Source organism: Callorhinchus milii, unplaced genomic scaffold, assembly GCF_018977255.1.
Source record: "Callorhinchus milii isolate IMCB2004 unplaced genomic scaffold, IMCB_Cmil_1.0 Scaffold15, whole genome shotgun sequence".
Classification (NCBI taxonomy): Eukaryota; Metazoa; Chordata; class Chondrichthyes; order Chimaeriformes; family Callorhinchidae; genus Callorhinchus; species Callorhinchus milii.
Window position 1 is genome coordinate 2,601,497 of NW_024704756.1, and position 24,816 is coordinate 2,626,312.

General features: G+C 46.0%; 1 protein-coding gene across 2 annotated transcripts in view; it reads right to left on the bottom strand.

Moving 5' to 3' along the window:
* sytl4 (synaptotagmin-like 4) overlaps nucleotides 1-24,816 on the bottom strand; it is a 38,860-nt gene that overhangs the window by 1,810 nt on the left and 12,234 nt on the right. Inside the window, exons 2-16 of one of the 2 annotated variants that reach the window (XM_007891258.2) lie at nucleotides 21,716-21,881; nucleotides 20,723-20,954; nucleotides 19,092-19,307; nucleotides 18,456-18,565; nucleotides 17,497-17,617; nucleotides 16,874-16,990; nucleotides 13,633-13,771; nucleotides 11,469-11,559; nucleotides 9,710-9,813; nucleotides 7,496-7,585; nucleotides 6,058-6,236; nucleotides 5,373-5,475; nucleotides 3,306-3,467; nucleotides 2,362-2,470; nucleotides 677-791 (exon numbers count right to left, since the gene is read on the bottom strand). In XM_007891258.2, the coding sequence (XP_007889449.1) occupies nucleotides 677-791; nucleotides 2,362-2,470; nucleotides 3,306-3,467; nucleotides 5,373-5,475; nucleotides 6,058-6,236; nucleotides 7,496-7,585; nucleotides 9,710-9,813; nucleotides 11,469-11,559; nucleotides 13,633-13,771; nucleotides 16,874-16,990; nucleotides 17,497-17,617; nucleotides 18,456-18,565; nucleotides 19,092-19,307; nucleotides 20,723-20,835 (1,769 nt within the window). In that variant the 5' untranslated portion in view covers nucleotides 20,836-20,954; nucleotides 21,716-21,881. Of the gene's footprint in view, nucleotides 1-676; nucleotides 792-2,361; nucleotides 2,471-3,305; nucleotides 3,468-5,372; nucleotides 5,476-6,057; nucleotides 6,237-7,495; nucleotides 7,586-9,709; nucleotides 9,814-11,468; nucleotides 11,560-13,632; nucleotides 13,772-16,873; nucleotides 16,991-17,496; nucleotides 17,618-18,455; nucleotides 18,566-19,091; nucleotides 19,308-20,722; nucleotides 20,955-21,702; nucleotides 21,882-24,816 lie in introns of both variants that reach the window. The other variant, XM_007891249.2, reaches the window with a different exon arrangement.

Consider the following 24,816-nt stretch of genomic DNA (forward strand, 5'->3'; position numbering starts at 1 on the left):
CCATTGACGGTTGGGCTTTCAGCCCTCACCCTCTGGAACTCCATCCCACAGTCAATTCGACTTGCCCCTTCCGTCGCCTCCTTCAAGGTCCGTCTCAATACGACCAACTTTCTCATGCGTTCAGTCATATTACCTCACACCCCCATCCACCTCCTGTGGCCCCCACCCCTCCCAGCTCGGGTGCAAATCCTCAACTGTCCAAAACCTTGGGACACTCTCCTGACATGAAAGGTGCTGTATAAGTGCAATTTATTGTTAGAGAGCTAGTTTCACAAACAGTGCAGTCACACCTACTTAGTATAAACCCCATCAGGTTCTCACCCATTCCCCTTTCCTTCCTCTCAGCCCTACCAAATTTAAACTGATTTTTTTTAAACTTTATTAAAGAGTGAAACTGGCTCTCTCTGATTACTTTTAAAAAAACTGCTGGATGGTGTTGTTCTGCACATATACCAAGGTGTGCGTGTGTGCGTCTGTGTAGGCAGAACATGCCCAATGGAAGGGAACTGGAGCGCACAGTATCAAATTGCCAGACTCCCGGGAGTAGAGTGGCTTCTCTATTGGTTGTACAATCACAGCATTAATCTCAGAGACACTGACACGCACACCCACGTGCGCACACACAAATTATTAACAATTACATCAAGTTGACTTAGTAGAGAAAGCAACCTCTCACCCTTTGACAAACGTGTCTGAGGTTCCGCCTACTTTCATTGGTGTCAGGTTCTTGGCCTCCTTAATCCAGACCTGCAGCTCCCCCCCCTCCTTCACTGACTGTGTGGCTTTCTTCCCTGTTAAACACACAGCGGTTATTCAATGTACAGTCCTGCACAACATTCTTTACTATAACACTTCAACTCAGTGATAGATCGTGCTCGACTACACCAGAACATTTTTTTTTGTTAGCCAAAATAATAGTAATAGTCCTTGCATTTGTTATAGCATAACAATAATAGTCCTTGCATTTGTTATAGCGCCTTATTCGTGGAGTCCTGTAGCTCAGTGGTTAGAGCACTCGCTTTGCAAGTGAGAGACATGAGTTCGATTCCAGGCAGAGGGCGAAACCTTGGGCAAGTTTCCTTACTCCACACAGAGCCTAATAATAATCCCTCCAAAAAAAAACAATAATAAATTGGTCATTTTCAATCCACGACTGTTTGTGGGACATTGCTGTGTGCAATTGGCTGCCGCGTTCGCCCACAAATATACAGTCAATTCACTTTACAGTGTGTTCTGTGAAGCGCTTTGGACGTCCTCCCGACGTGAAAAGCGCTATATCAAATGCAAGGATTATTAATATTAGGTCGTTGAGATGTCTCAAAAGTGCTTCAGAAAATATGCTGTAAAATCGATTGACTGTATATTTTGTGGGCGAAACGCGGCAGCCAATTGCACACAGCAGTGTCCAGAGCAGAAACAGTCGTGGATTGAGTGACTAATTTATTATTATATTTGATAATAGAATGAAACTAGCTCTCTCTGATAACTTAAAGCAAAATAAATACTTGCTGGTGTTCTGCACATATATGGTGTGTGGCGGGGGTGGGGGGATGTGTGCCGAACATGGCCAATTGAAGGGAACTGGAGCTCACAGTATCTCTTTGTCTAACTCCTGGGAGCAAAGAAACCCATCACCATGTTTCAGAGTATCCAAACCAGACACGGTTCAGCATATGTATGCCACCCAAGCCAGGAAATTTCCCTGTGTCTGGAATGGGATGTGCACCGTCTCCAGGAAAGGGAGAATGAGGTAAAATGTAACCTGCTTACCGAACTCTGGAAGGCATTAGGAACAGATTGGCGAGAATGTTTGTTGGGATAACTGCTGGAGCTTAATCAGCTTAAGCTACGTAGCTTGCCATTGAGATGACTGTCTGGCAAGCAACCTGCTCCTTGTCCAGACAGGACCACCCTTCCCATTTAGCTTTGGGTTTCAGGGTTAACAGGAGCCGAGTAGCAAGAACTCCTGCTCCCAGTCTATCCTTCCAAGTCCTAAGAACAAGCCAGGTCTGTCAGCAGCAGTGCCCTGGAGTACTGTGGCCCCGACTGGCTCAGGAACTGGACTATCAAGATCACACAGAGGGTGGACTCTATTCCAACATTCCTCAACCAGCAGTGATTGTTGTGCAGGGTTTGTTTTTGTGGCTATTTACCACCCGGCCTCCTTATCTCTGAGCTAAACAGGACTGGGGTGAAACATCAATCAAAGTCACCCACAGCAAGGCTGATAGATAAATGTACACAATCCGGTTTCAGGACAATCAGGCATTGCCAGAGATGTTACAATGTTAAATCCACTGGGTGAAGAGTTTCTGTGAACGTGTGAATCTGCAGGAGAGTAAACACAGTTTGTAAACTTACCCTTACTCTTGTCTGTGACTGTGGAAGGGAGTTTGGAGGGTGGAATGTACTTTACTGAGAGCACCAGCTCTCCTTTGTATGGAGGGATCCCGCTTGACTCCGAATTTGCCTGCGTCAACAAAGTAAATATGCATCAAATCAACAAAATACAGTCATCGTCAGCTTCAGTGAAAGGCTTTGAGATGTCCTATTAACATCATACCAACCTATCTGCTGCCTCCGTTCAGCGGGCTCTGGCTTGCTCCTGCCCATCCCACCATTGGCCTCTTAACACTATTGACATCTTGACCCCATGTCTCCCAGGTCCTCCACAACACCAATGTTTGAAACAACGTAAATCCTTGTAGTCGTTTCTCTACTCCTGTACTCCCAACTCTTCCCTCCACAAGCTGTAGATTATTCACAACTCTGCAGCTTGTGTCCTCTCCCAAACCAAGCTCCGTAAACTGATCACCCACTCCATTGCCCGGCTCCACTGTCTCCCCATTCCCCAGAGGATTGAGATGAAGATCCTTGTCCTCATCTTTAAAGCTCTCCATGGTCTTGCTCCTTCCAACCTTACCAACCTGTCGGCAAACTCCATTTGGCAGACACTGACCTGACGCATGTCCCCTGCCTTGCCTCCTTCACCATCGGCAGCCGGGCCTTCAGCCTTTCTGCCTGCACCCTCTGAAACTCCATCCCCAAATCCCTCCTCCTCGCCCCTTCCGTGCCTCCTTCAAGGGCGTCTCATCTCAAAACCTTCCTGTTTGACCGTGCCTTCACCCACACTCCCAACCCACCCTACCCTCCACTCCAATTGATTCCAACCCTCAGCTTGGGTGGAAACCCTTTACTGTCCAGTGCCTTGGGATATCCTCCCGACGTGAAAGGTGCTGTGTAAATGTAATTTGTTGTTGTTACTGTCTTTCATGGTATAGGAAAGGCACCCAGTGATATCCTACCTCACCATGAAGGGGAAGACATTCCTCCAACTGACTGTTGAAGTTCCAAATATCCAGTGAGAGATCCACTTCCCCCAGGAAGACATTGCGTCCAAAGCGATCGTGGTGCCACACAGAGAGCTGCAGCGTCCTCATGATCAACTGCGACTCACTGATATCATACTGGCCAGAAAAGAGAGCACACAAAACACATTCAGGTAGAGCAATGCAAATATATATATATATAAAAAAATCTCCAGAGTGATGATCGAAAAATTGATTGTGCAAAATAGCTCCCTCCACATTCTCCTCTCAAGCACTTCCAAGCATACATTAGATGCACTGTAACATGCTCTCTATACTGGCCTATGAACCAATCTTGTGGCAGGTACAGCCCATGTTTAATACAGGATTAAGTTCCTTCTATGTTCTCCCAATAATACAGAGTAAAACTCCTTCTACCTTATTCCAAGAATGCAGTTTAACATAAACTTTAGGTTTAAGTTTTTGATTCCCGGAAGGCTGGGTTCGATTCCCGGCAGGGCGAAACAGGGCGTAAGTTTCCTTACTTCACACATCTCTGTTTACCTAGCAGTGAGTCGATTGGAGGATTGCTTTTCCTGGGGTAATAATCCCTTCTCAAAAAATAAATAAATAATTTGGTCACTCAATCCACAAATGTTTGTGGGATGCTGCTGTGTGCACCCACAAAACATGCAGTCAATTCATTTTACAGTATATTCTGTGAAGCATTTTGAGATGTCTCAAAGACTTGATAAGGTGCTATATCAAATACAAGGATTATTATTATTATTATGACAGCACAGCCAATCATAATAATGAGCCTGGCTCATGGGCATGACTTGGAAGGGCAGACCAGTCACTGGGTGCAGGGAATCATTGGACTCAGCTCCTGTTAACGCTGCTATCCAAAGCCTTAATGAGTCGGGTGGAAGATTGCGCATTCCATTCCAAAAATCAATCTCTAGGATTTCCACGCGTAGATGGGATGCAGGGAAATCTCAGCTTGGTTTGGATACTCTTAAGGTGATGGTTTCCCGCAAGTGTCAGACACCCGGCTGATCCCCCAAAAATGAGGGACATAACAATACCTTATAAGGCAGTGTCAACTTAAATCATAATCAACACCAAATATGGGTGTCAAAGCCTTACCTGCTGACACAAGGTCATTCAATATGGCAGTGTCAACCTACATCATAATCAATACGCTAAGTCATTCAACAATGGCAGTCCCACTCAATAAAAAGGGAGCTCGTCAGGGCAAATGTTCATTAACAAATCTCAAATTGGTGTGATAGAGATCAACCAGGTGTCGAAGTCAAAACAAGCCATGACCAAATCAAGATGTCGATCCAGACGCATTCGCCCCCGCAAACGATGTGGCAGAAGGAAGATGAGGAAAACTAGGTTCCGGGGGGGAAAACAACTGAGGAGGATTAGTGGTAGACCCCGCCATGCAATCTACAGGAGGAGGACAAGGAAGATCATCATGCACCCAAAACGCTGTGCTAGACCTCGGGAGGACGTGGATACCAATTTGAAAGCAAAGAGGAACAGACGTCTTAACGAATCCTTCAAGCAGCATCAAATGCCCTCGAGGTTGGTTCTCTGAATGTCACATCGCTACGCGTAAGGATTAAGAGAATTAGTTGATATTGAATAAAAACAATTACTTGAGACTTGCGAAAAAAAAACATATTGTGCTTTGTCTCATTTTTTAAATTAAAAATACCAAACTCCGCAGTTTGTACAATCTAGCAATCGTAGGTGGCGAGGGAGATGCCGCAGGGGATAACCTGGGTGATTTAGGCAATGTGCTTGGCGGGTGACTCATGTGACTGATGGGTTTATCAACACTATAAGTGCAATGTAGCTCTGAACTAGAGCTCAGTTGGTGAAAGGCTGAATCTCTGGGATTTCAAGTTACAATTGCATTGCAAGGGCAGAAGAGCCGATTGTGAACACTTGTGAACTCTAAACTCTGCTCTGGTAAACCCTACAGAACTGTGAAAACTGCAAGCCCCAATCCCCCTCTCCCCAAAGCTTCCACACGCTTCACCCCCTGACCTTTAGGTTCTCGTTGTAGATTGGATCAGTCGTGTTGCGTTTGATGATGGTCTTGCGTTTCCCTTGCCGGGATCTATCAGGCAGGAGGTAGGTCTTCACATAGCTGCAGAGAACAAATGGGTGTTTAATTCACGGTGGAAGCAGTTTTGATTACAGTGACTTATAATAATATAATAATAATCCTTGCATTTGATAAAGTGCCACTCAGGTTGGTGACTCACTAAACGGGACATCACCGTGTACAAATTAGCTGCCACATTACGCCAACAAAGCCACACAGTCACTGCAATTTATACTACAACAACAACAATTTTGATTTATATAGCGCCCTCCACGCCGGATGGCACCTCAGAGTGCTTTTATCCTATATCCTGTGATGCGCTATGACAGATGCTCCTGGCTTGAAACGTGCTGTATCAAATGTAAGGATTACTAATAGGCATTCGAAGACGTATGCGACGGCTAATTTGCGCACAGTGATGTGCGTGAAGCCATTGCCTAATTTTGTATGGAGGATTGTTGTCCAGGACACCAGGCGTTCAAACCCTTCAAACTGAGCATCTACCACGCCACTGGTCAAGTCAAACATTTCCACGTTATCAAGGTCGGAGAAGTATTAGTAAAATACTATAGAAACACCTACTGCTCCAGACAGGCACAGACTCAAACACGCACCCACACTTACGGGTTTGATCTCTTCTTGGACTCATCCCCATAAGCCAGGTTGTGACACTCCTTCACATACACGTTAAGCATTTGCTTGTTTTGGTCATAGTTCATAGTGAAGACGATCTCCCCAGTGACAGCCACATTTCCATAGTCACCTGCCTCACTGTAGATGCTCATCATGCTGCCGATTGTACTCTGAAATACAAGTGAAATACATGAGACTGGAAATCAGATGGCCGTACTCGACACTCGATTCCCTTCGTGTTCCCCTCACACCCCCGCGGAATTCCAATCTCAGCTCCTGGTGAACGGAGGAAGCTGTACATCTCTTCCCCAACTAAAGAGGACAGTGAGGAGGAGACTCATTCACTGAACACCCTGACCTCACACCTACACAGGGCAGGCTTAGAGCAAAGAGAACAAAATAATCATTTTAAATGTCACAAGGACCTATTGTGCCATGCCTGACAACAACAACAACAACAAGAAATTGCATTTATATAGCACCATTCACATTGGGAAGACATCCCAAGGTGCTGGACAGTTAAGGGTTTGCAGCTGAGCTGAGGGTTGGATACAAGATGAGTGGAGGGCACGGGGGCGGTGGGGTGAAAAGATGACCAAAGGTGCGTTTGAAGAGGAAGGTATTGAGGTGGGACTTGAAGGAAGCAAGGGAGGGGGCGAGGCGAAGGGGTTCCTACACAGGGCAGGAGAACAACAGAACCATTTTAAATGTCACAAGAATATATATATATATATATATATATTGCCCATGCTGACGGACAGAGCTTCTGCATCATCTATGTGACATGATTGTACCAGGGCAATGTCATGTCTCTTATGTCACCAAACTGTTTGCAGCTTGGAGACTCATACAGCCCATATCTCTCCCTCAGGTGGGTGATCCCAACCTGGTTTTTCAATTGTGATTTAATTGGTGGAAGATTTAGATTGAATGTACTTTATCCCTTAATAAAGGTTAAAAGAAGTTGCGTTTCAAGCAAATTGCACCAATATATTTAAGAGAAAACATGATGCAGTGGAAAGGAATAGAGGGAGGTAGGACAAATGGGGGCTTGTGTGGAGTGTATTAGCCCCCACCCTGCCTGGCCCACCATTGGCGGTTGGGCCTCGAGCCTTCCCACGACTAATTCCCTTCCCCGAATTCCTCCACCTTGTCGCCCCCTCTCTCCTTCAAGGTCCGTCTCAAGACATTGACCATGCCTTTGGCCACCCTCCCTCCACATCCCCCTACCCTGGACCCCTCTTGATCCCATCGGGTGCAAACCCTGAACTATCCAGTGCCTTGGGATGCCTTCCCGACGTGAAAGCGTAATTTGTTGTTGTTACCAGACAGACTAGTTGGGCTGATTGGCTGGTTTCCGTGCTGAATCATTATATAACTGTCCAGGAAATAACATTCAGCATCCCGGTATCTCCTCCGAGTCACTTACAGCAGAACCCGCGCTCTTGAGGCTTTGACGGGCGTTAGCCAGCCGATGGATTGTCACCAGTTGATCAATGTCCTCTTCCTCCTCCTCGTCCTGTCAAGAGCAAGTGATTCAATATTAGATTACTGACCACCTCCGGACAGCAGGTAGCAATGTCACAACAAAGCTCTGCTGTATAAACCGAGTGCTCACAGCTGAGCAAGACCATGAGAGGGGTTAGGGGAAGGGGGCGCTCCACGTTCCATTCATAGGAATAAGAGGAGGCCATTCAGCCCCTCGAGCCTGTTCCGCCATTCTATTAGATCATGGTTGATCTGTACCTCAACTGCATTTACCCACCTTTGTTCCATATCCCTTGATACCCTGACTAAACAACAACAATACCACCAACAACAAAATTACAATTGTAATTTCACATCAGGAGGATGTCCCAAGGGGCTGGACAGACAGAGTTACAGACCTGAGCTGAGGGTGGGGGAGGGAGGTGGTCAAGAGGAGGGGAGCCGGGGAAGCAGGGAGATTGAAAGCATGGTCGAAGAGGAGGGTCTTGAGGTTGGTCTTGAAGGAGGCGGTGAGACGGAGGGACTGCGGGATGGAGTTCCGGAGGGTAGTGCAGAGTGGCGGAAGGCCCGCCCGCCGATAGTGGGGCGAACAAGGCAGGGCTCGTGAAGCAGGCCGGAGCCCGCTGAGCGGAGGGAGTGAACAAGCTGGTAGGGGGTTAGGAGTTTGGAAAGGTAGGGGAGAGCAAGACCATGGAGGGCTTTGAAGGTGAGGACCAGGATTCTGAACTGTATCCTCCTTATGATGGGAAGCCAGTGGAGTTGAGAGAGGATGGAGGTGATAGGGTCGCAGAGCCTAGTGCGAGAGAGGACAGACTGCAAAGTTCTGGATGATCTGCAGCCTATGGAGGCAGGAGTTGGGGAGGCCGACAAGCAGTGAGTTTGCATACCCGAGCCTTGATGTAATGAAGGGATGTATGAGGGTTTTGGCGGCCTGCGGTGTGAGACAGTGTCGGAGCCGGGCGACGTTGCAGAGGTGGGGGAAGGCAGAGCGGATCATGGCGCAGATGTGGGGTAGACAGGCTAGTTATGGGTCAAACAAGGTTCCGGACTGGCTTAGCAAGGTGGTCTATCTCAGAAAATTTCATTCTCTCTCCTTCACTGATCACTGGTGAATTTCTCTCCAGGTCTATATGACAAGATGAGGAACTAAATGTAAATTACTGGTATGAATCCATATTGCAGTGTTGTGAACGCTTGGGAGTTCTGACACACTGTGCAACTGAAGACCTTCCCGAAAGCCTCTTTTCACAGCTGCGGGAGGGAGAGCTTCCTTCACAGGTTAGCGGCTCAACTTGTATCAGGAGCAGAACCTAGTCTATGTTTCAGCACTGAGGTGCTGAATGTACATTTTGTATTCATTTTCAGCAGGGCCATTCCACTGACTCTCTCTCCTCACTCGGCTATAGTGTCACACATGCGGACTACCAGTAGAGGGTGCTGCAGAGGGACCTGGAGCAGGATTCCTGGTGGGATTTTTCCCTCTCTAACACTGGGAAGTCAGGGCCAGCGTAGCCTCCCTATGGAGCCCTGGCCGAGACCAGCAAACGCGGGCTGGACCAGAACTCAAACAGAGCCCTCTATCCCCTGCACCCCTGGGCCTGTGCCCATAGTCATTATTTTTGTCTGGTGAGAGAAGAGTGTTTGAAGAGTAGCAAAGTTTCTCACATCGACCTTCCTCATCCAACCTCAAAGACCACAAATAAATAACATAATTATAATAATCTTTCCATTTGATAAAGGTTGTTGTTGGTGCAAATTAGCCATTGCATTTAGCAAATCACTATCCTTGAAAGTAACTCACAGAGTGAAACACTTGAATCATTGACAGGGTTGAGGAACATTTGAAGGGTTACAGCTTCAAAGGAAGAAATGGCTTATTTTACCTTTAATATCCCAGGGAGTCTAAGACAAACTATTTTGAGTTAATCTAAATTTCATTACAGAAACACAGAGCAAACTTAGGTCTTTCTCCCTCTGAAATGGTTCCACTTCAGCTTTGTAGATATAGTCTAAGGTCCAGCCAAACCTGCTTCAGATCACCTCTCGTGACAATATGCAGCTACAATGGAAGGAAGCCTGAAGCTATCGAGGACTATCAGGGATCTGCAAGTACTTTGGTCAGAACAAGGTAAAGTAGGTGGAGAGAGACACTGACCTGTTCCACATTGAGGCCAGGTACTGACCGACTGCGGTCTCCCATTGAGCGACCATCGACGCCGGAATCTCCCGAGCGCAGATCCAGCACGGATTTACTGTAATCTAACAGTAAGCCGATGTTAAAAGGTTAAAGATTGGGGGGCCATTACGTGAATACCGACAAGACCCTCAAGGTTTAATGAACGTCAAACTCAAGTCACAGTGAGCTCAAGGCAACCAGATTCTAAACTCATCTGCGACTAGAGCCAGGACGAATGCTGCCTGCAGACCAGACCAATTTCTTCCCCACGTCTCTGACAAACGGCCTACACACCTACACCTATTGCTGTGCTGAGTTGACACTCAATCAGTTGTATGTGATCCTTCAGCACAAGGACATCTCAGGGTAAGTGCAGTGAGTTGAGGGTAGGAATTAGGAGCAGAAATTTCGCTACTTGAATTCCAACTAAACGATCAATACAGGAACAACATTGAGTTGCAATTATACAGCCTTTCACGTAGCACAAAATAATCATAGAAATAACAAAATAGCATAGATTTTATGTGATAAGTCAATAAATATTCAATCAACAAACACTGATCTTGTTGGGAAACCAAAGAGGTAATAAAAGAAAAACATCTGCGAGGAGAATGCAAAGCAAAGATATTGTAAATAATAACAATCCTTGCATTTGATACAGCTCCTTACCAGATCTTCGAGAAGTCTCAAAGCGCTTTGAGAATATACTGTAAAGTAAATTAACTGCATATTTTGTGGGCGAAACTTGGAGGCGAGTGCTCTATCCACTGAGCTACAGGACTCCATAAAGCACTGTGATTGTTAATCACTCTTTTTTGCCTCATCAATGAGACTTGGAGAGACAGACTTATACCATTTGAGCCAATTTCCCAGTTAGCAGTAACTCGGTGCTAGCTGGAAAATACAAGATATAAATAATTGGATTTAATGGTCACTTCACCAACAAGGTGCAGAATGATCAGGGACTGGCTTAGTGACGTTCTAAGTGTATTTAAGTCATCATTTTCCCCCGAGCCCCTGGTTTGAGGAAGCTCTGAGCTGGGGGCTCAGCTTGATGCAGTAATTTTTATAAATAGTTCTGAATATTTCCATCCGTTCATTCTTCTTTCTTATGTGCAATGCTCCAAGACATTATCTCACGTGAAGGGCACTTTATAAATGGAAGTCGTTAGGAACATTAGAATTGCTGGAATAAAAAAGACCATGGTTTAGTTTGTCTTCTACTGTCATGGTAGTCATATGCTACAATAATGGAGATGTTGATAGCCATTAATTCTGTGTGGATTAGTCTACAATAGACTAGGGTTTCTACGTGTATCAGACACCAAAACAATTTTTTCCCCAAAAGAATTTAATGAAATCTATCGTTCCCAAATCCACTCCGAGATTCTAAATCTCCTCCTAGTAAAATCCAAGGGAAACTGTAGGTCATTTGGCACATTGAGAACCATCTTTTTCCATATTCCTTCCCCAACATCCATCTCCCTCTGCGTCCATCAATCCTACAGGATGTCTACCAAGTCCTGTTACCCCTATGTTTTTTTTCCCCAACATTGCCCATTTCACTGACCAACAGCTGAAACATGTGGAAAAATGATGATAATTGTATTTAGAAGTACTGTACTTAATTATATTTAGTACAAGTGTTTGGGAACTTTAGATCCAAAGTTGCCTGGTTCTTCCAAGCACTTGCTACACTTATTGTTGTTGTTGTTGTTGTTGTTGTGGAGAGGCTTACCAGTGGGTTTCAGGATACTTTTTGCATTCTTTTTGAAGAGGTTTTCTGACCCACCTTCATCCACTGTAACCCGGCTATTGGAGCGAACATCCTGTGTGGGGCAAAAAGAGTTTGAAACATTTAAATAGACAGTTTTGTTATCCTCTTGACAAGTTGCACACTCTTTATCAAATACCTTCTGAAAATCCAGGACAATTGTACTCGTTGGGTAGTTCTGGTTCAATACTCCGGCTCCCTCCCGCCCAAGCAGGGCAAGTCTCTCTGGGAAAGAGAATGCGCACTCCTTCCTGAACCCTTCGGTACAGTCTGACCCCATTATAGTGCACCAGTTTGTATTGAAGAGCATTAGAACTGTATATGGAACCTCTCATTAATTTGGTTTGGAGACACGTAACTGTGGTTCGCATGTCAGAACAATTTAATGAAGCAAAATCTATCATTCCCCAAATCCACTTCGAGATTCTAAATGTCCTCCTAGTGGAATTTTAGAGACAGTGGAGGACTCATTAAAAAACACCAACTTTTTCCATATTCCTTCCCCAACATCCATCTCCCTCTGCATCCATCAATTCTACAGGGTGTCCACAAAGTCCTGCTACCTCCATGTTTTTCCCTATAGCGCACTGACAAACAACTGAAACACGTAGAAGAATGATGATAATTGTATTTAGAAGTACTTCATTGTATTCAGCACAAGTGTTTAACTGTATTTAGACATCCAGAGGATTGGTGTGAATGCAAAATGCATCTCTGACAGCTTGTTTCAGCTCCTCCATTTGTACCAGGGGAGAAAAAGGACATTGTGGACACCCTGTACATTGTCACAAGCCTTTTGTGCAAAAGACACAGGGTTGACATTTATTATAATAATAACCCTTACATTTGATATAGTGCCTTATCACGTGTTCCAGGCATCTCAAAGCGCTTCACAGAATATACTGTAAAGTGAATTGACTATGTTTTGTGGGCGAAACGTGGCAGCCAATTACGCAAAACAGTGTCCCACAAACAGTCATGGATTGAGTGACCAAATAACTGTTTATTTTTAAAGGGATTATCATCCCCAGAAAAGCAATCTGCCAATTGGTTGACACCTAGGTTCCTACGTACTGCTAGGTAAACAGAGGCGTGTGGAGTAAGGAAACTTGGCCAGTGTCTCGCCCTGCTGGGAATCGAACCCAGCTCCTTTCGGTTGCGAGGCGAGTGCTTTAACCACTGAGCTACAGGACTCCGCCAGTTTCACCAGTTTAGCTTGAATTGATGACACTCCCAAGCACCCTGCATGAGGGGAGCTAATTAAATGCAAGTTGTTGTTGATGACATGTCCTCCTGCCTCCTTTACCTCGTACACACCCAAGTGTGTATGAGGAACGTTGACAGTATTCCTTATAACACTTGTTTTCCCTGTTGCTGACATGACCCTGGCTGACCTAGTTTCCAGGTTTGACTTCCAGTCCTTTGTTTGGACACTGGAATAACATTTGGTACCCTTATCTTCAGACTACTTTCCTGTTTGTGCAACTTCTAAAATCTCCCCATTTCCTCTCCTATAAATCTCCTTATTACTCATTTCATTTTCTCGAAGGTTCGAAAATATATTAACCAACAAACTCATGTGAGACAGTGTCAAGATCAACCGTATCATGTGAAGCATTTTGGGACGTCCTTTTTCTATTTCAAGATCCTCTCATTTGTCCACAAATCCCTTCATGTTCTGGCACCTCCTTACCTCTCCGACCTGCTGACCCCCCAACCTACTATCCACTGCCTCCTTTCGACTGGCTCCAACGTCCTGCTTGTTCTTTGTGCCATCATCGGTGGTCACCCTTTCAGCCACAACACCCCAAAACACTGGAACACTCTATCCCTCCGCCTTGCCCTTTCCTTCCCCATCTACAGGTCGCACCTGAAGACCTTCCTATTTGACCGTGCCTACAGTCGCCTCCCCCCCGGCTCAGCATCGTGCTCCACCACTGTCAAGCGTTCTGGGACGCTACCCTGTGTGAGGGGCGCTATATAAATGCAAGTTGTTGTTGTTGTTGGCATCCTCCCAACGTGAAATATATATAAAATATATGAAATATACATGAAATGCAAAGACTATTATTATTATTATTATCCTGACATGTATCAGACTGCTGGATGCCATGAGTGATTGCCGTACAATATCCGTGTCCTGGTCAGACTGCACGATGCTCTCTCTGGATCTGTGTGACCTGTATATGGCCGGGAGGGTCATGCTGCCTGAGGGCTGGGATTTGGAACTGAGGCGGTCACTCTTGTAGTCGGTTACAGAATTCTGTCTGAAAACACACAAACAAGAGACATGGTCAAGACAGGAAATGGTCATTGGCCTACTACCTCCTGCCTGACTAAATCACTATTATTTGAATCAATTTTACTTTCCTCCGTATCCCTTCGAGTTTCTGTTACCGCCCGGGTGTTTATCTGAATGATCTGTATGGAGCAAAGAAATCCAACTTTACAAAATGAAACGTAGCAGTCGATTTTGCAGAATAATCCGATGCAACGTTAAACTGAGGACCCGTCTGCCTGTTCAGGTTAAAGATCCCACGGCGCTAGTCGAAAGGATAAGCGAGTTTCTCTGTCCCGGTGTCCCAGCCAACAATCACCAAATAATATTGGTTGCTCACTCCATGGCTATTTGTGAGGATTGGTCTGTGCCGCATTTCACCCACAAAACACACAAGTCACTACACTATATAGTGAAGCGTTTGAGGTATCCTCCCGACACGAAAGATGCAATATACCTCGCAATTTAAGGAGTAGCATATTATTTACAAATGTAAAATAATTACATTATTATAATTATATAATTATTGATATTAATGAATATTCTCTCCTTAGACTGGAATTATTTATCAATAATAAGTTAACAATTACAGTATTATTATTAATAATGATAAATAATACACTCCTCCACATTTTAAAGCTGTTTCTGAAGCGCAACTCAAATCAAGGAGAGTAACATGCTGAGCACTTATGTACACTGTACTCTCTATGGTCACAGACTCAGGCGGAGGACAGATCAGGTACAGGCTGGTCATATTTATCCACTGGGTGGACCCTGCCCGCCCAAACACTCACAGCCAAGAGCACGGCCCACCTATTGGATAAATATTGTACCAGTAGGTGTGTGGTGTCACCTCAATTTATACTAATACACGTCTCTTAGAATTTACAGCACAGAAGGAGATAATTCGGCCCATCGTGCCTTTGCCAGCTCTTTCAAGAAGCTATCCAACTATCCGCCGTCCCTCGCTCTTACCCCATAGCCCCACAAATGTTTCTTTTTACTACAGCCCAATTGGTTGGTCCCTGCTAGTATTTTATACACCACCTGAGCTGCCAGCTTCACTATACTCTATTATAGTTCTTTCCCATTCCTTTGCTGAGATCAGAACATATCAGGTATTGCACCTGGTTCCTTCTCAGTCTGTGTTTGGCTCAGTGGCTCACTGCATAAACTGATTGAGTCATAGAGACAGAAGCTAATTAAGCTGTTATACTATCACTTGAGTTGATCTGGAAATATGTTCTCCATCAACAATACATATCTCTGTTTCTAAACAAACATAAACCATATATCATTGTATTTATTTAAATTAAGCTGTCACGCCACTCTTATAGTAATGTTCATTGCCATGTAAAAGAGAGAAATTCCGTATCGAGTCCTGATCTGCTCGGTTCACACTGATGTGCTCACATTTTAATGTTTAATTTTAGGCGTGAACCAAAGCCTGATGGGCAACTCTAAATAGCAGCGGAAATTGCATTGGCAGCAGACTGTAGGATCACACTCCGAGGCAGATAAATAAAGCGGATTAAAGGATAATAAGCCCTCGAGAAATAAAATTAAAAAATTAAATAATTATTTACTCAATCAATCAATCAATCCACGATTGATTGTGGGACACTGCTGAGTGCAATTGGCTGCCGCGTTTTACCCAGAAATAGTCAATTTGCTTTACAGTATATTCTGTGAAGCCCTTTGAGACGTCTAGAATGATATGGAAAGCGCTATATCAAATGCAAGGATTATTATTATAATTTTCATAATCTATCCAATTCCCTTTTGAAAGCTACTGTTGAATCTGCTTCCACCACCCTTTCAGGTAGTGAGTTCCAGACTGTTAACAACTCCCTGTGTGTAAAAAAAACTTTCACCTCGTCTCTCCTCTGGTTCTTTTGACAATTATCTTTAATAATTGATATGAGCTGAGTTGTCTCCTGCGACAACTCAACTTGTTCCTCCACTGCAGTGACTGACTGTAAGGAAGACTCTTTGGCAGGAATCAGTGTTTGCACTTCAGTGTGAGTCACCACACTTCACATTCCACCCTGAAACGGCATTGCTCACAGCTTCCATCTCAGTACAAACACTAACCCTGAACAAATATTAGTCATCGGCTGAATGGGATCAGTAACGTCACTCTGTGTGAGCCAGCCCTTCCTCACCAGACTCTCTAGTACACATCGGGAATATAGCCCCAGTTGATATCATTCATCCAACTGTTCAAACCAAAGCTATAGAATCCAACGCAATGTAAAATCTGACCCCACCTACAGCAAATAGTAATAATAATAATCCTTGCATTTGATACATGTGCTGTATGGATGTGCTGTGAAGGAAGAATAACCTCGCATCAGATAGAAATGGGAGAAATTCCTAAGCCTAAACACTTAATTAAACTACAGGGGTGCTGGGTGAGTGGGGGCGGGGTGGGGAGGGGTGGGGGGAGGCTACAAATGAGACTGAAATGATTGCTCTTTAAACGAGCCAGCACAAACACACAATATGTCGAATGGTATCCTTCATTTTTTAGTGTGTCAGTCTGGCTCACTTAGTAGTGCTCTCGCCTCTGAGTCAGAAGATTGTGGGTTCAGGTGGACTTTAATGATCCCACGGCACTATTCGAAACAAGAAGGGAGTTTCTCTCTCCTGGTGTCCTGGCCAACAATCCCCCAAATAAAATTGATCACTTACTTCGTAACAGTTTGTGGGACGTTGCTTTGTGCAAATCGGCTGCAGTGTTCACCCACGGAACAAAGCGTAACCCAGTGAACATTATATCCTGTGAATTGCTTTGAGACAGATTTTCCTGACATGAACAATGCTTTACCAAACATAGGAATGATGAGTAATTTACAGCAAGAAACTCTGCGACATTTCAACATTTTAGACACTTGGAAAACACAACTCGATTTCTTAATTTTCTGTGAAATGCTTTGCTTTCGGACATCCTCCCGACGTTAAAGGCTCTGGGCCGAACGCAAGGTTGATTATTTTTATCCGTCTGATGATTTTGACGCACAATCGAGGACAGTTAAATCCGCCGTTGACTCTGCGGATGTGTGTCGGCAGCCATTAATCCCTTCCTCACCTGGAGCTGTTGGGTGTGCTGCGTTTAGACTCCGTCTTGTAGCTGTTGAGGCTCATGCGTTCAGTGGACTCAGTGTCACTCATCTGTCCTGCGGATTCTTGTGTTTCAGACAGAGTGCTACAACACACGGGTGGTGGGGTGGGGTGGGGGGGGAGATATCAGATATAAATATTTCAGACTCACAATCAGTGTGCAGACTGAGACTTCCACGCATCCCACCTACACATGGAAATCCCAGAGATAGATTGGAACGGAATGCACACTCTCGCTCCTTGGATGGACACATCCTGCTTACCTAATTCCGGAGAGTATTCAGCACAGGTTGGCAAGAGCCAAGGCTCTCGGGGACCCCAGAGTGTGCGTTGGGGTAACTGCTGGAGTCCAACCAGCTAATCCCGCACAGCTTGCCTTTGAGAGCGCTCTCTACTATGAACCCGATCTACCTTTTTTTTTCCCGCTTGCAATCAGGAAAATTGCCATCAGCCGAACCTTTATCTGATGGCCAATGTCACGATATTTCACAGGCCGCCCGTGCCTGCTGCGCACTGCCGTAGCGAGCAGTGCAAGTGGAGCTGGGCACTGGGGGGAGCTGGGAGGAGGCTTTGCCGTGTGACTGCGCTCACCTGAGGACTCTCCCGCCATCTCCAGGCGGCTTCTGTCTCGCCTTCGCTGCATTGCTGACTTTGGCCTCGTTGGCCAGGGCTTTCTGTAGCAGCGTCTGACCCGCTGTGTCTCGCTTATTTACTGTAAACCACAGAGAGCAATAACAAAGCTTCTAATGGCGTTTGAAACAACAACAAATTGAAGCTTCAATAATAATAATCCTTGCATTTGATATAGCGCCTTAATCACATCTTCAAGACGTCTCAAACCGCTTCACAGGACATACCGTAAAGTGGATTGACTGTATTTTGTGGGTGAAATGCGGCAGCCAATTGCACACAGCAGCGTCCCACAAACAGTTGTGGATTGAGTAAGCAAATTATCATCATTATTTCTTTTATTGATGGGATTATTACCCTCGGAAAGTGATGCGCCAATCGATTAACAATCGGGTTCCTGCGAGGTAAACGGGCGTGTGGAGTAAGGAAACTTGCCTAAGGTTTCGCCCTGCCCGAGAATTGAACCCGGGTTCACTTGCTTGCAAGGTGAGTGTTCTAGCCATTACACTACAGGACTCCTTTCATGTCAGGAGGCGTCCCAAGGCGCCAGACAGTGGGGATTGGCATCAAGAGATGAATATTGTAACTATTTGGGGTTTAAGAGGGCAGTAAACAGGTAGAGGTAGAAAGTTAGAGGCTTGAAGGGGGTTAAGGCAGGGCAGTGGGAAAGCTCTAAGAGACTCGATGGGCTGAATGGCCTCCTTCTACACTGTATATTTCTGATTCCACTCAAACCCCCTCCTCCCCCGGGTGGGCTCACACTCGGCCTCTTTCACAGATCAGAGAACGGGCTTGATACTGGGTACAGAGTAGAAACATGATGCACTACTCATGACTTTAATCTCTGTCTCGGTGATGGTAAGAGTTGATAGATAACCCCATGAATACGCAACTCTTTATAAACACACTCTGCTACTTACAGCCGTGTTTCCTCTTCAGTGACGCTCGGATAATATCGCTGCCAAAATCATTGGCGTAACGGCTTGCTCGGCACTCGAAGAACCAGTCTCCAGTCTTTTTCTTTAGCTTTCTAGAGGGAGCAATAGTCTGTTACTGACCAACAAAATCCACTTTCCGGTGTTCTCACAGTAATAATGATAATAATAATCCTTGCATTTGATACAGCGCCTTATCACATCATCAAGATGTCTTGAAGCGCTTCATCAAATCTACTGTTAAGTGGAGTGACTGTGTATTTTTGAGGGCAATAATCAATTGCATACAACAACAACTTGTATTCATATAGCGCCCTCCACGCAGGGTAGAGTCCTGGAGCGCTTGACACTGGCAGCGCACGATGCTGAGCCAGAGGGATGGTCGAAGAGGGAAATTTGTAGGTGCAATCTGAAGACGGGGAGAGGTGTTTGAGGTGGAGGAATTGGGGGAGAGTGTTCCAGAATTTTGGGCCAGTGATGGTGGATTGGAGGGCACGAGGGACAAGCTGGAGGCCGGAGGCGGCAGAGCAGAGGCAATGGGTAGAGGGTTGGAGAATAAGTGGGTCAGAGAGACAGGGAGATGCCAAGGGATTTGAATAGGAGTGTGTACAAGTCTCTCACCCCTCCTTGACACACACGGTGCACTTCCAGCGACCCCCCTCCTCGAGGACCCTGCAGGCCTTACACACCAGGTGGTTACACTGGCGGCAGGCGTTGCCGCTCTTCATGATGCGACCGAGTGTCTCCTGGCATCGTGCGCATGTCTTGTCGCTGTAGTCCTGGCTCCCACGCTTCGCTCCCTTGCGACGAATTTCCAGTAGCTCATTTTTCAACCTCCTGAAATAAATCAATAAACAGATGATTAAGAATAATCCTGGCATTTGATACAGCGCCTCATCACGTCGCTCAACAACAAGATTGCATTTGTATAACGCCTTTCATGTTGGGAGGATTCCCAAAGTGCTGGACAGACAGAGTTCCGGACCCAAGCTGGGGGATGGTATAGGGGAGGGGGGGATGGGGCAAGCAGGAAGATTGAAAGCACGGTTGAAGAGGAGGGGCTTGAGATGGGTCTTGAAGGTGGCAATGGAGGGGGCGAGGCGGAGGGACTGCAGGATGGAGCTCCAGAGGGTGGAGGCAGAGTGGCAGAAGGCCCGTCCGCCTAGCGACGTATGACGAGCGAGGGAGGACGTGAAGCAGGCTGGAGCCCGCTGAGCGTAGGGAGAGGGCAAGATGGTAGGGGGTTAGGAGGTCGCAGAGGTAGGGGGGAGCAAGGCCATGGAGGGCTTTGAAGGTGAGAACCAGGATCTTGAACTGTATCCTCTGTGTGATGGGAAACCAGTGGAGTCGGGCGAGGATGGGGGTGAGAGGGTCGCGGAGCCGAGAGGACACGGGCTGCAGAGTTCTGGATGATCTGCAGCCTATGGAGGGAGGAGTTGTGGAGGCCAACAAGCAATGAGTTTGCATGGTTGAACCTTGATGTAATGAAGGCGTGTATGAGAGTTTCAGCGGCCTGCGGTGTGAGACAGTGCAAGAGCCGGGCGATGTTGCGGAGGTGGGAAGAAAGGGCGGGTCATGGTACAGTTGTGGGGTAGAAAGGATAGTTGAGGGTCAAAGAAGACCCCAAGCTTCCGGACTGGCTTAGTGAGGTGGAGTGTGCAACCATGGATGGTGATGCTGTCAGCACCTGAGGTGTGGAGGCACTGACGGGAGCCAATCAGGAGAGCCTCGATCTTGTTGACGTTCAACTGAAGAAAGTTTGCTCTCATCCAGGACTTGATGTATGACAGGACAGCAGTGGTCCTGGAGTCAAAGGTCGAGGCAGAGAAGTAGAGTTGGGTGTCATCCACATACATGTTGAAGTTGACCCCATGTCTGCGGATGATGTCACCAAGAGGGAGCATATTGAAGAGGAGGGGATCAAGGACAGAGACCTGAGGAATGCCGCACGAAGTACTATCTGAGCCTATCAAGGACAGAGCTGTGAAGGAAAGGCGGTGGATGAGGATAAAGTGGTCGACAGCGTCGAAAGCAGCAGAGAGGTCAATGAGGACGAGGAGGCAGAGGGAGCCCCTGGTCGCAGATGGACAGAATGTCATTTGTCACTTTGACCAGAGCTGTTTCTGTGCTGTGGGCGGCACAGAAACCCAATTGGAAGGGTTCGAGAAGGGAATGGCAGGAAAGGAAGGAGCGAAGCTCAGACATCTCAAAGCGCTTCACCGGATATACAGTAAAGTGGAATGACTCTTTACCTGATGCGCTTTTCCTCGACTTTCCGCAGTTCCTCGTCCCGGAAGAGAACGGACAAAATCTCTTCCTTCTCTTTTTCAGTCAAGAACGACAAGTTCACCATCTCTTTCGCCATGGCTCTGCGATCTATGAGCGCACAGCCCGCGCCCCTCTCACACAGCCCCTCTCACAAAGCCCACCCCCTCACACCGCTTCTCTCTCACACGCCGGGGCTCGGGGATATCAGACAGAGCTCTGAAAAAGGGAATCAGGCGGTCAGCTACCAGCACTCAATAACAGGAAGAAAACATGTTTATCATAATAATAATCCTTCCATTTCATGTATTGTCCCACCATCGACGGTCGGGCCTTCAGCCTCTCTGCCCCCACCACTGGAACTCCATCCCACATTCCCTACGCCTCACTCCCTCCCTTGCCTCCTTGAAGGTGCATCTCAAGACCCTCTTCTTTGACCGTGCCTTCGGCTATCCTCCTTCCCTCTCTGCCCTCCACACCCCCTGATCCCAACGCCCTGCACCCGCACTGCTCGGGTCCTGATCCCTGGCTGTCCAGTGCCTTGGGATGTCCTCCCGATGCAAAATTTTGTATTGTATCATGTGGTTGAGACGTCTCAAAGCGATTCACAACACATAATGTGAAGTGAAGTGAATTTTGTGGGTGGAACGCAGCAACTAATTATGCACAACAGGATCCCACAAACAGCCGTGGAGTGAGTGACCAAATTATTAGTGTTTTGGAGGGAATATTACCATCAGAGAACGATCCGGCAATCGACTAACAACCGTGTTCCTACTCACTGCTTGGTCGACAGAGACGCGTGGAGTAAGGAAGCTTGCCTAAGGTTTCACCCCGCCCGGGAATCAAACCTGGGTTTGCTCGCTTGTTAGGTGAGAGCGCTAACCAATACTTTACGGACTCCCCAACTTTATTGAAAGGAAGAATGTAAAACTGTATACAGTGAAGAATTTGGTAAACGTCTCACTTCACTCACTAACCACTCAGTGATTGTGGCTATCTGGTCTCCGAGTTGATGATTTTAGCTCCCAGGACTGAACATATTCGAGCAGCCTTGCATCGCGTTGACATCCATCCATTGGGTGAGCTCCATTCACTCGTCACCAGGCCGGATGTAACCCATTAGACACTTCACCACCGGAGATACTGGAAGGAAACAAATAGAGGTACTATAATTGAGCCAGCTATTCCATTCTAGCTGCTTAAACTCCAGGCGTTCCCCAACACGCACTCTGGGTTCTTGCAAACCTGAGCTTAATAATAATATTAATCCTTGCAATTAATATAGCGCCTGATCATGACTTTGAAATGTCTCAAAGCACTTCATACTGTTGAGTAAATTGACTGCATATTTTGTAACTAGGCAGCCAATTGTGCACAGCAATGTCCCACAACAGTTGTGGATTGAGTGACCAAATTATTATTATTATTATTCTTTTGAAGGGATTATTACCCTCAGAAAGAGATCCACCAATCGACTAACAACCAGATTCCATATACTGTAAATTGGAGTCACTGTGTATTTTGTGGGTGAAACACGACAGCCAGTTGTGCACAGTAGTGTCCCACAAACAACCGTGGAATGAGTGACCAATTTTATTTGAGGTGATTGTTGGCCAGGACACCAGGAGAGAGAAACTCCTTTCCCTTTTCAAATAGTGCCACGGGATCTTTAACGTCCACCTGAACAGGCAGACGGGACGTCAGTTTAACGTCTCAGCCGAATGATAATGTCTCTGGTATTGTAATAGTCACTGAAGCAGGGAGCATCCCTCTGGGCAGGGAGCATGCATTCCATTCCAGCACAGGAATTTGTATGTGAATGTGGCGTACATTGACCTCTTAGTCTGCTTTGCATACTACTTACCATCGGTGGTGATGGGGAAACAGGATGTGCAATCTATCACTGGAATTCTATGTGGGAGGAATGGAAATATTAGCTTGGTTTGGATACTCTTTAAGCACGGTGATGGGTTACCATGTGGGTCAGACACCCAGCTGTCCCCCAAAAATAGATGGAACTGACTTGGAGAGGAGGAAGGAGCTTTGCATGAAGGAGAACATTCAGAATCATTTGCAGGAAGTTACATTCCCCATCTAATTTGCATCTTGCGACGTCCTCCTGACATGAAAGGCGCTATACAAATGTAATTGTGTATTGTATCACTGTTTGCAAAAACGTAGGCATGTAATAATCTGCCCAAACAAAATTATTGCTCAATCACTCAATCCACAACTGTTTGTGGGACACTGCTGTGCACAATTGGCTGCCACATTTCACCCACAAAATACACGGTCAATCCATTTTACAGTATATCCTGAGAAGTGCTTTGAGGTGTCTCAATGACGTGATAAGGTGCTATATCAAGTGCAAGGATTATTTATTATTAGCAGCTGATTGCTGGTCTGTACGAGTACTTTAAAGATCTCTCTGGTACATGGTGCGAGTGAGTCGTTGGCCCAAGAACATAGATCACAGTATAATACAATTTATATGACACCTTTGGAGTCCTGTAACACTGTAAGTGTAAGCGGTCAGCGCACTCGCCTCGCAAGCGAGGGGACACAGGCTCGATTCCCAGGCGGGGCGAAACCTTAGGCAAGTTTCCTCACTCCACAACCTCTGTTTACCTAACAGTAAGTAGGAACCCAGTTGTTAGCCGATTGGTGGATCACTTTCCAGGGTTAATAACCCTTCAAAAATAAATCAATAAATAATAATTTGGTCACTCAATCCACGACTGTTTGTGGGACACGACTGTGCAGAATCGGTTGCTTCGTTTCACCCACAAAATACACAGTGACTCCACTTTACAGTCAATTCATTTTACAATACATTCTGTGAAGCGCTTTGAGACATTTCAACGACATGATAAGGCGCTGTATCAATTGCAAGGATTATTATTACATTTATATGGCGCCTTTCAGGTTGGGTGGATGTTCCCAAAGCGCCTTTCACGATTCTGGATAAGCACCTGATCTGTCACAATGCAGAAATATGCAACAGTTACTCTCCAACACGCATGCCACATGCAAATTATTATTATTATTATTTTGAAGGGATTATTACCCTCAGAAAGAGATCTGCCAATCGACTAACAAAATCGATCCAAAACTGGCACAATTTAGCAAACTTCCCTGGACACCGTCAAATCAAACACACAGCCCCTCACTAGAGGTCAGGGAACAATGCGAGAGACAGTGTCAGACATTGAGACTGTGACGTGCTTTGAGACATTTTTCTTTATTTTTCATATAGCAAATGCCGTTCATAAAGGATAATGGCTCAAACTGCTTCATATCAATCTCACCGCTCAGTGGGCTCCGGCCTACTCCTCGTCCCCCACCTGGTCCACTCCACCATCGGCGGTCAGGCCTTCAACCTCTCTGCCCCCAACCTTTGGAACTCCATCCCAAAGTCCTTTCGCCTCGCTTCCTCCCTTGCCTCCTTCAAGGCTCATATCAAGACCCTCCTCTTCGACCGTGCCTTGGTCACACGCCTACCCCTAATCTCCTTGCCCTCTACCCTCCTGATCCCAAACCCCAGTTCGGGTCCAAATCCCTGACTGTCCAGTGCCTTGGGACATCCTCCTGACGTGAAAGGCGCTGTGTAAATGGAATTTATTATTGTTGCTTCACAGAGATATTGTCAGACACTGAGCAAAGGAAGACAGAGACGTGATTAAGCTGTAGCTAGAATGTGGATATTCTGGTTAAACAGAATAACATAACATGTAGGAGCAGGAGTAGACCATTCGGCCCTTCGAGCCTGTCCCGCCATTCAATCATGGCTGATCTTGTAATCTAACTCCAGCTAATACCATAACCCTGCCTTATCCCCATATCCCTTAATCCCTTTTGCAATAAGAAATATACTTCCCTACATTATACTTCATCTGCCACCTACCTGCCCAATCACCTAATCTATCTATGTCGCGCTGTAATTTTTTAATGTCATCCTGAGTTGACACTTCCTCCTAGTTTTGTGTCATAAATGACAGGTAAACTAGACCAAACATGACAGGAATCCAAGAGGAAGCTTATCAGATTCATCAGTGATTTCCATGAAGCATATTTTACT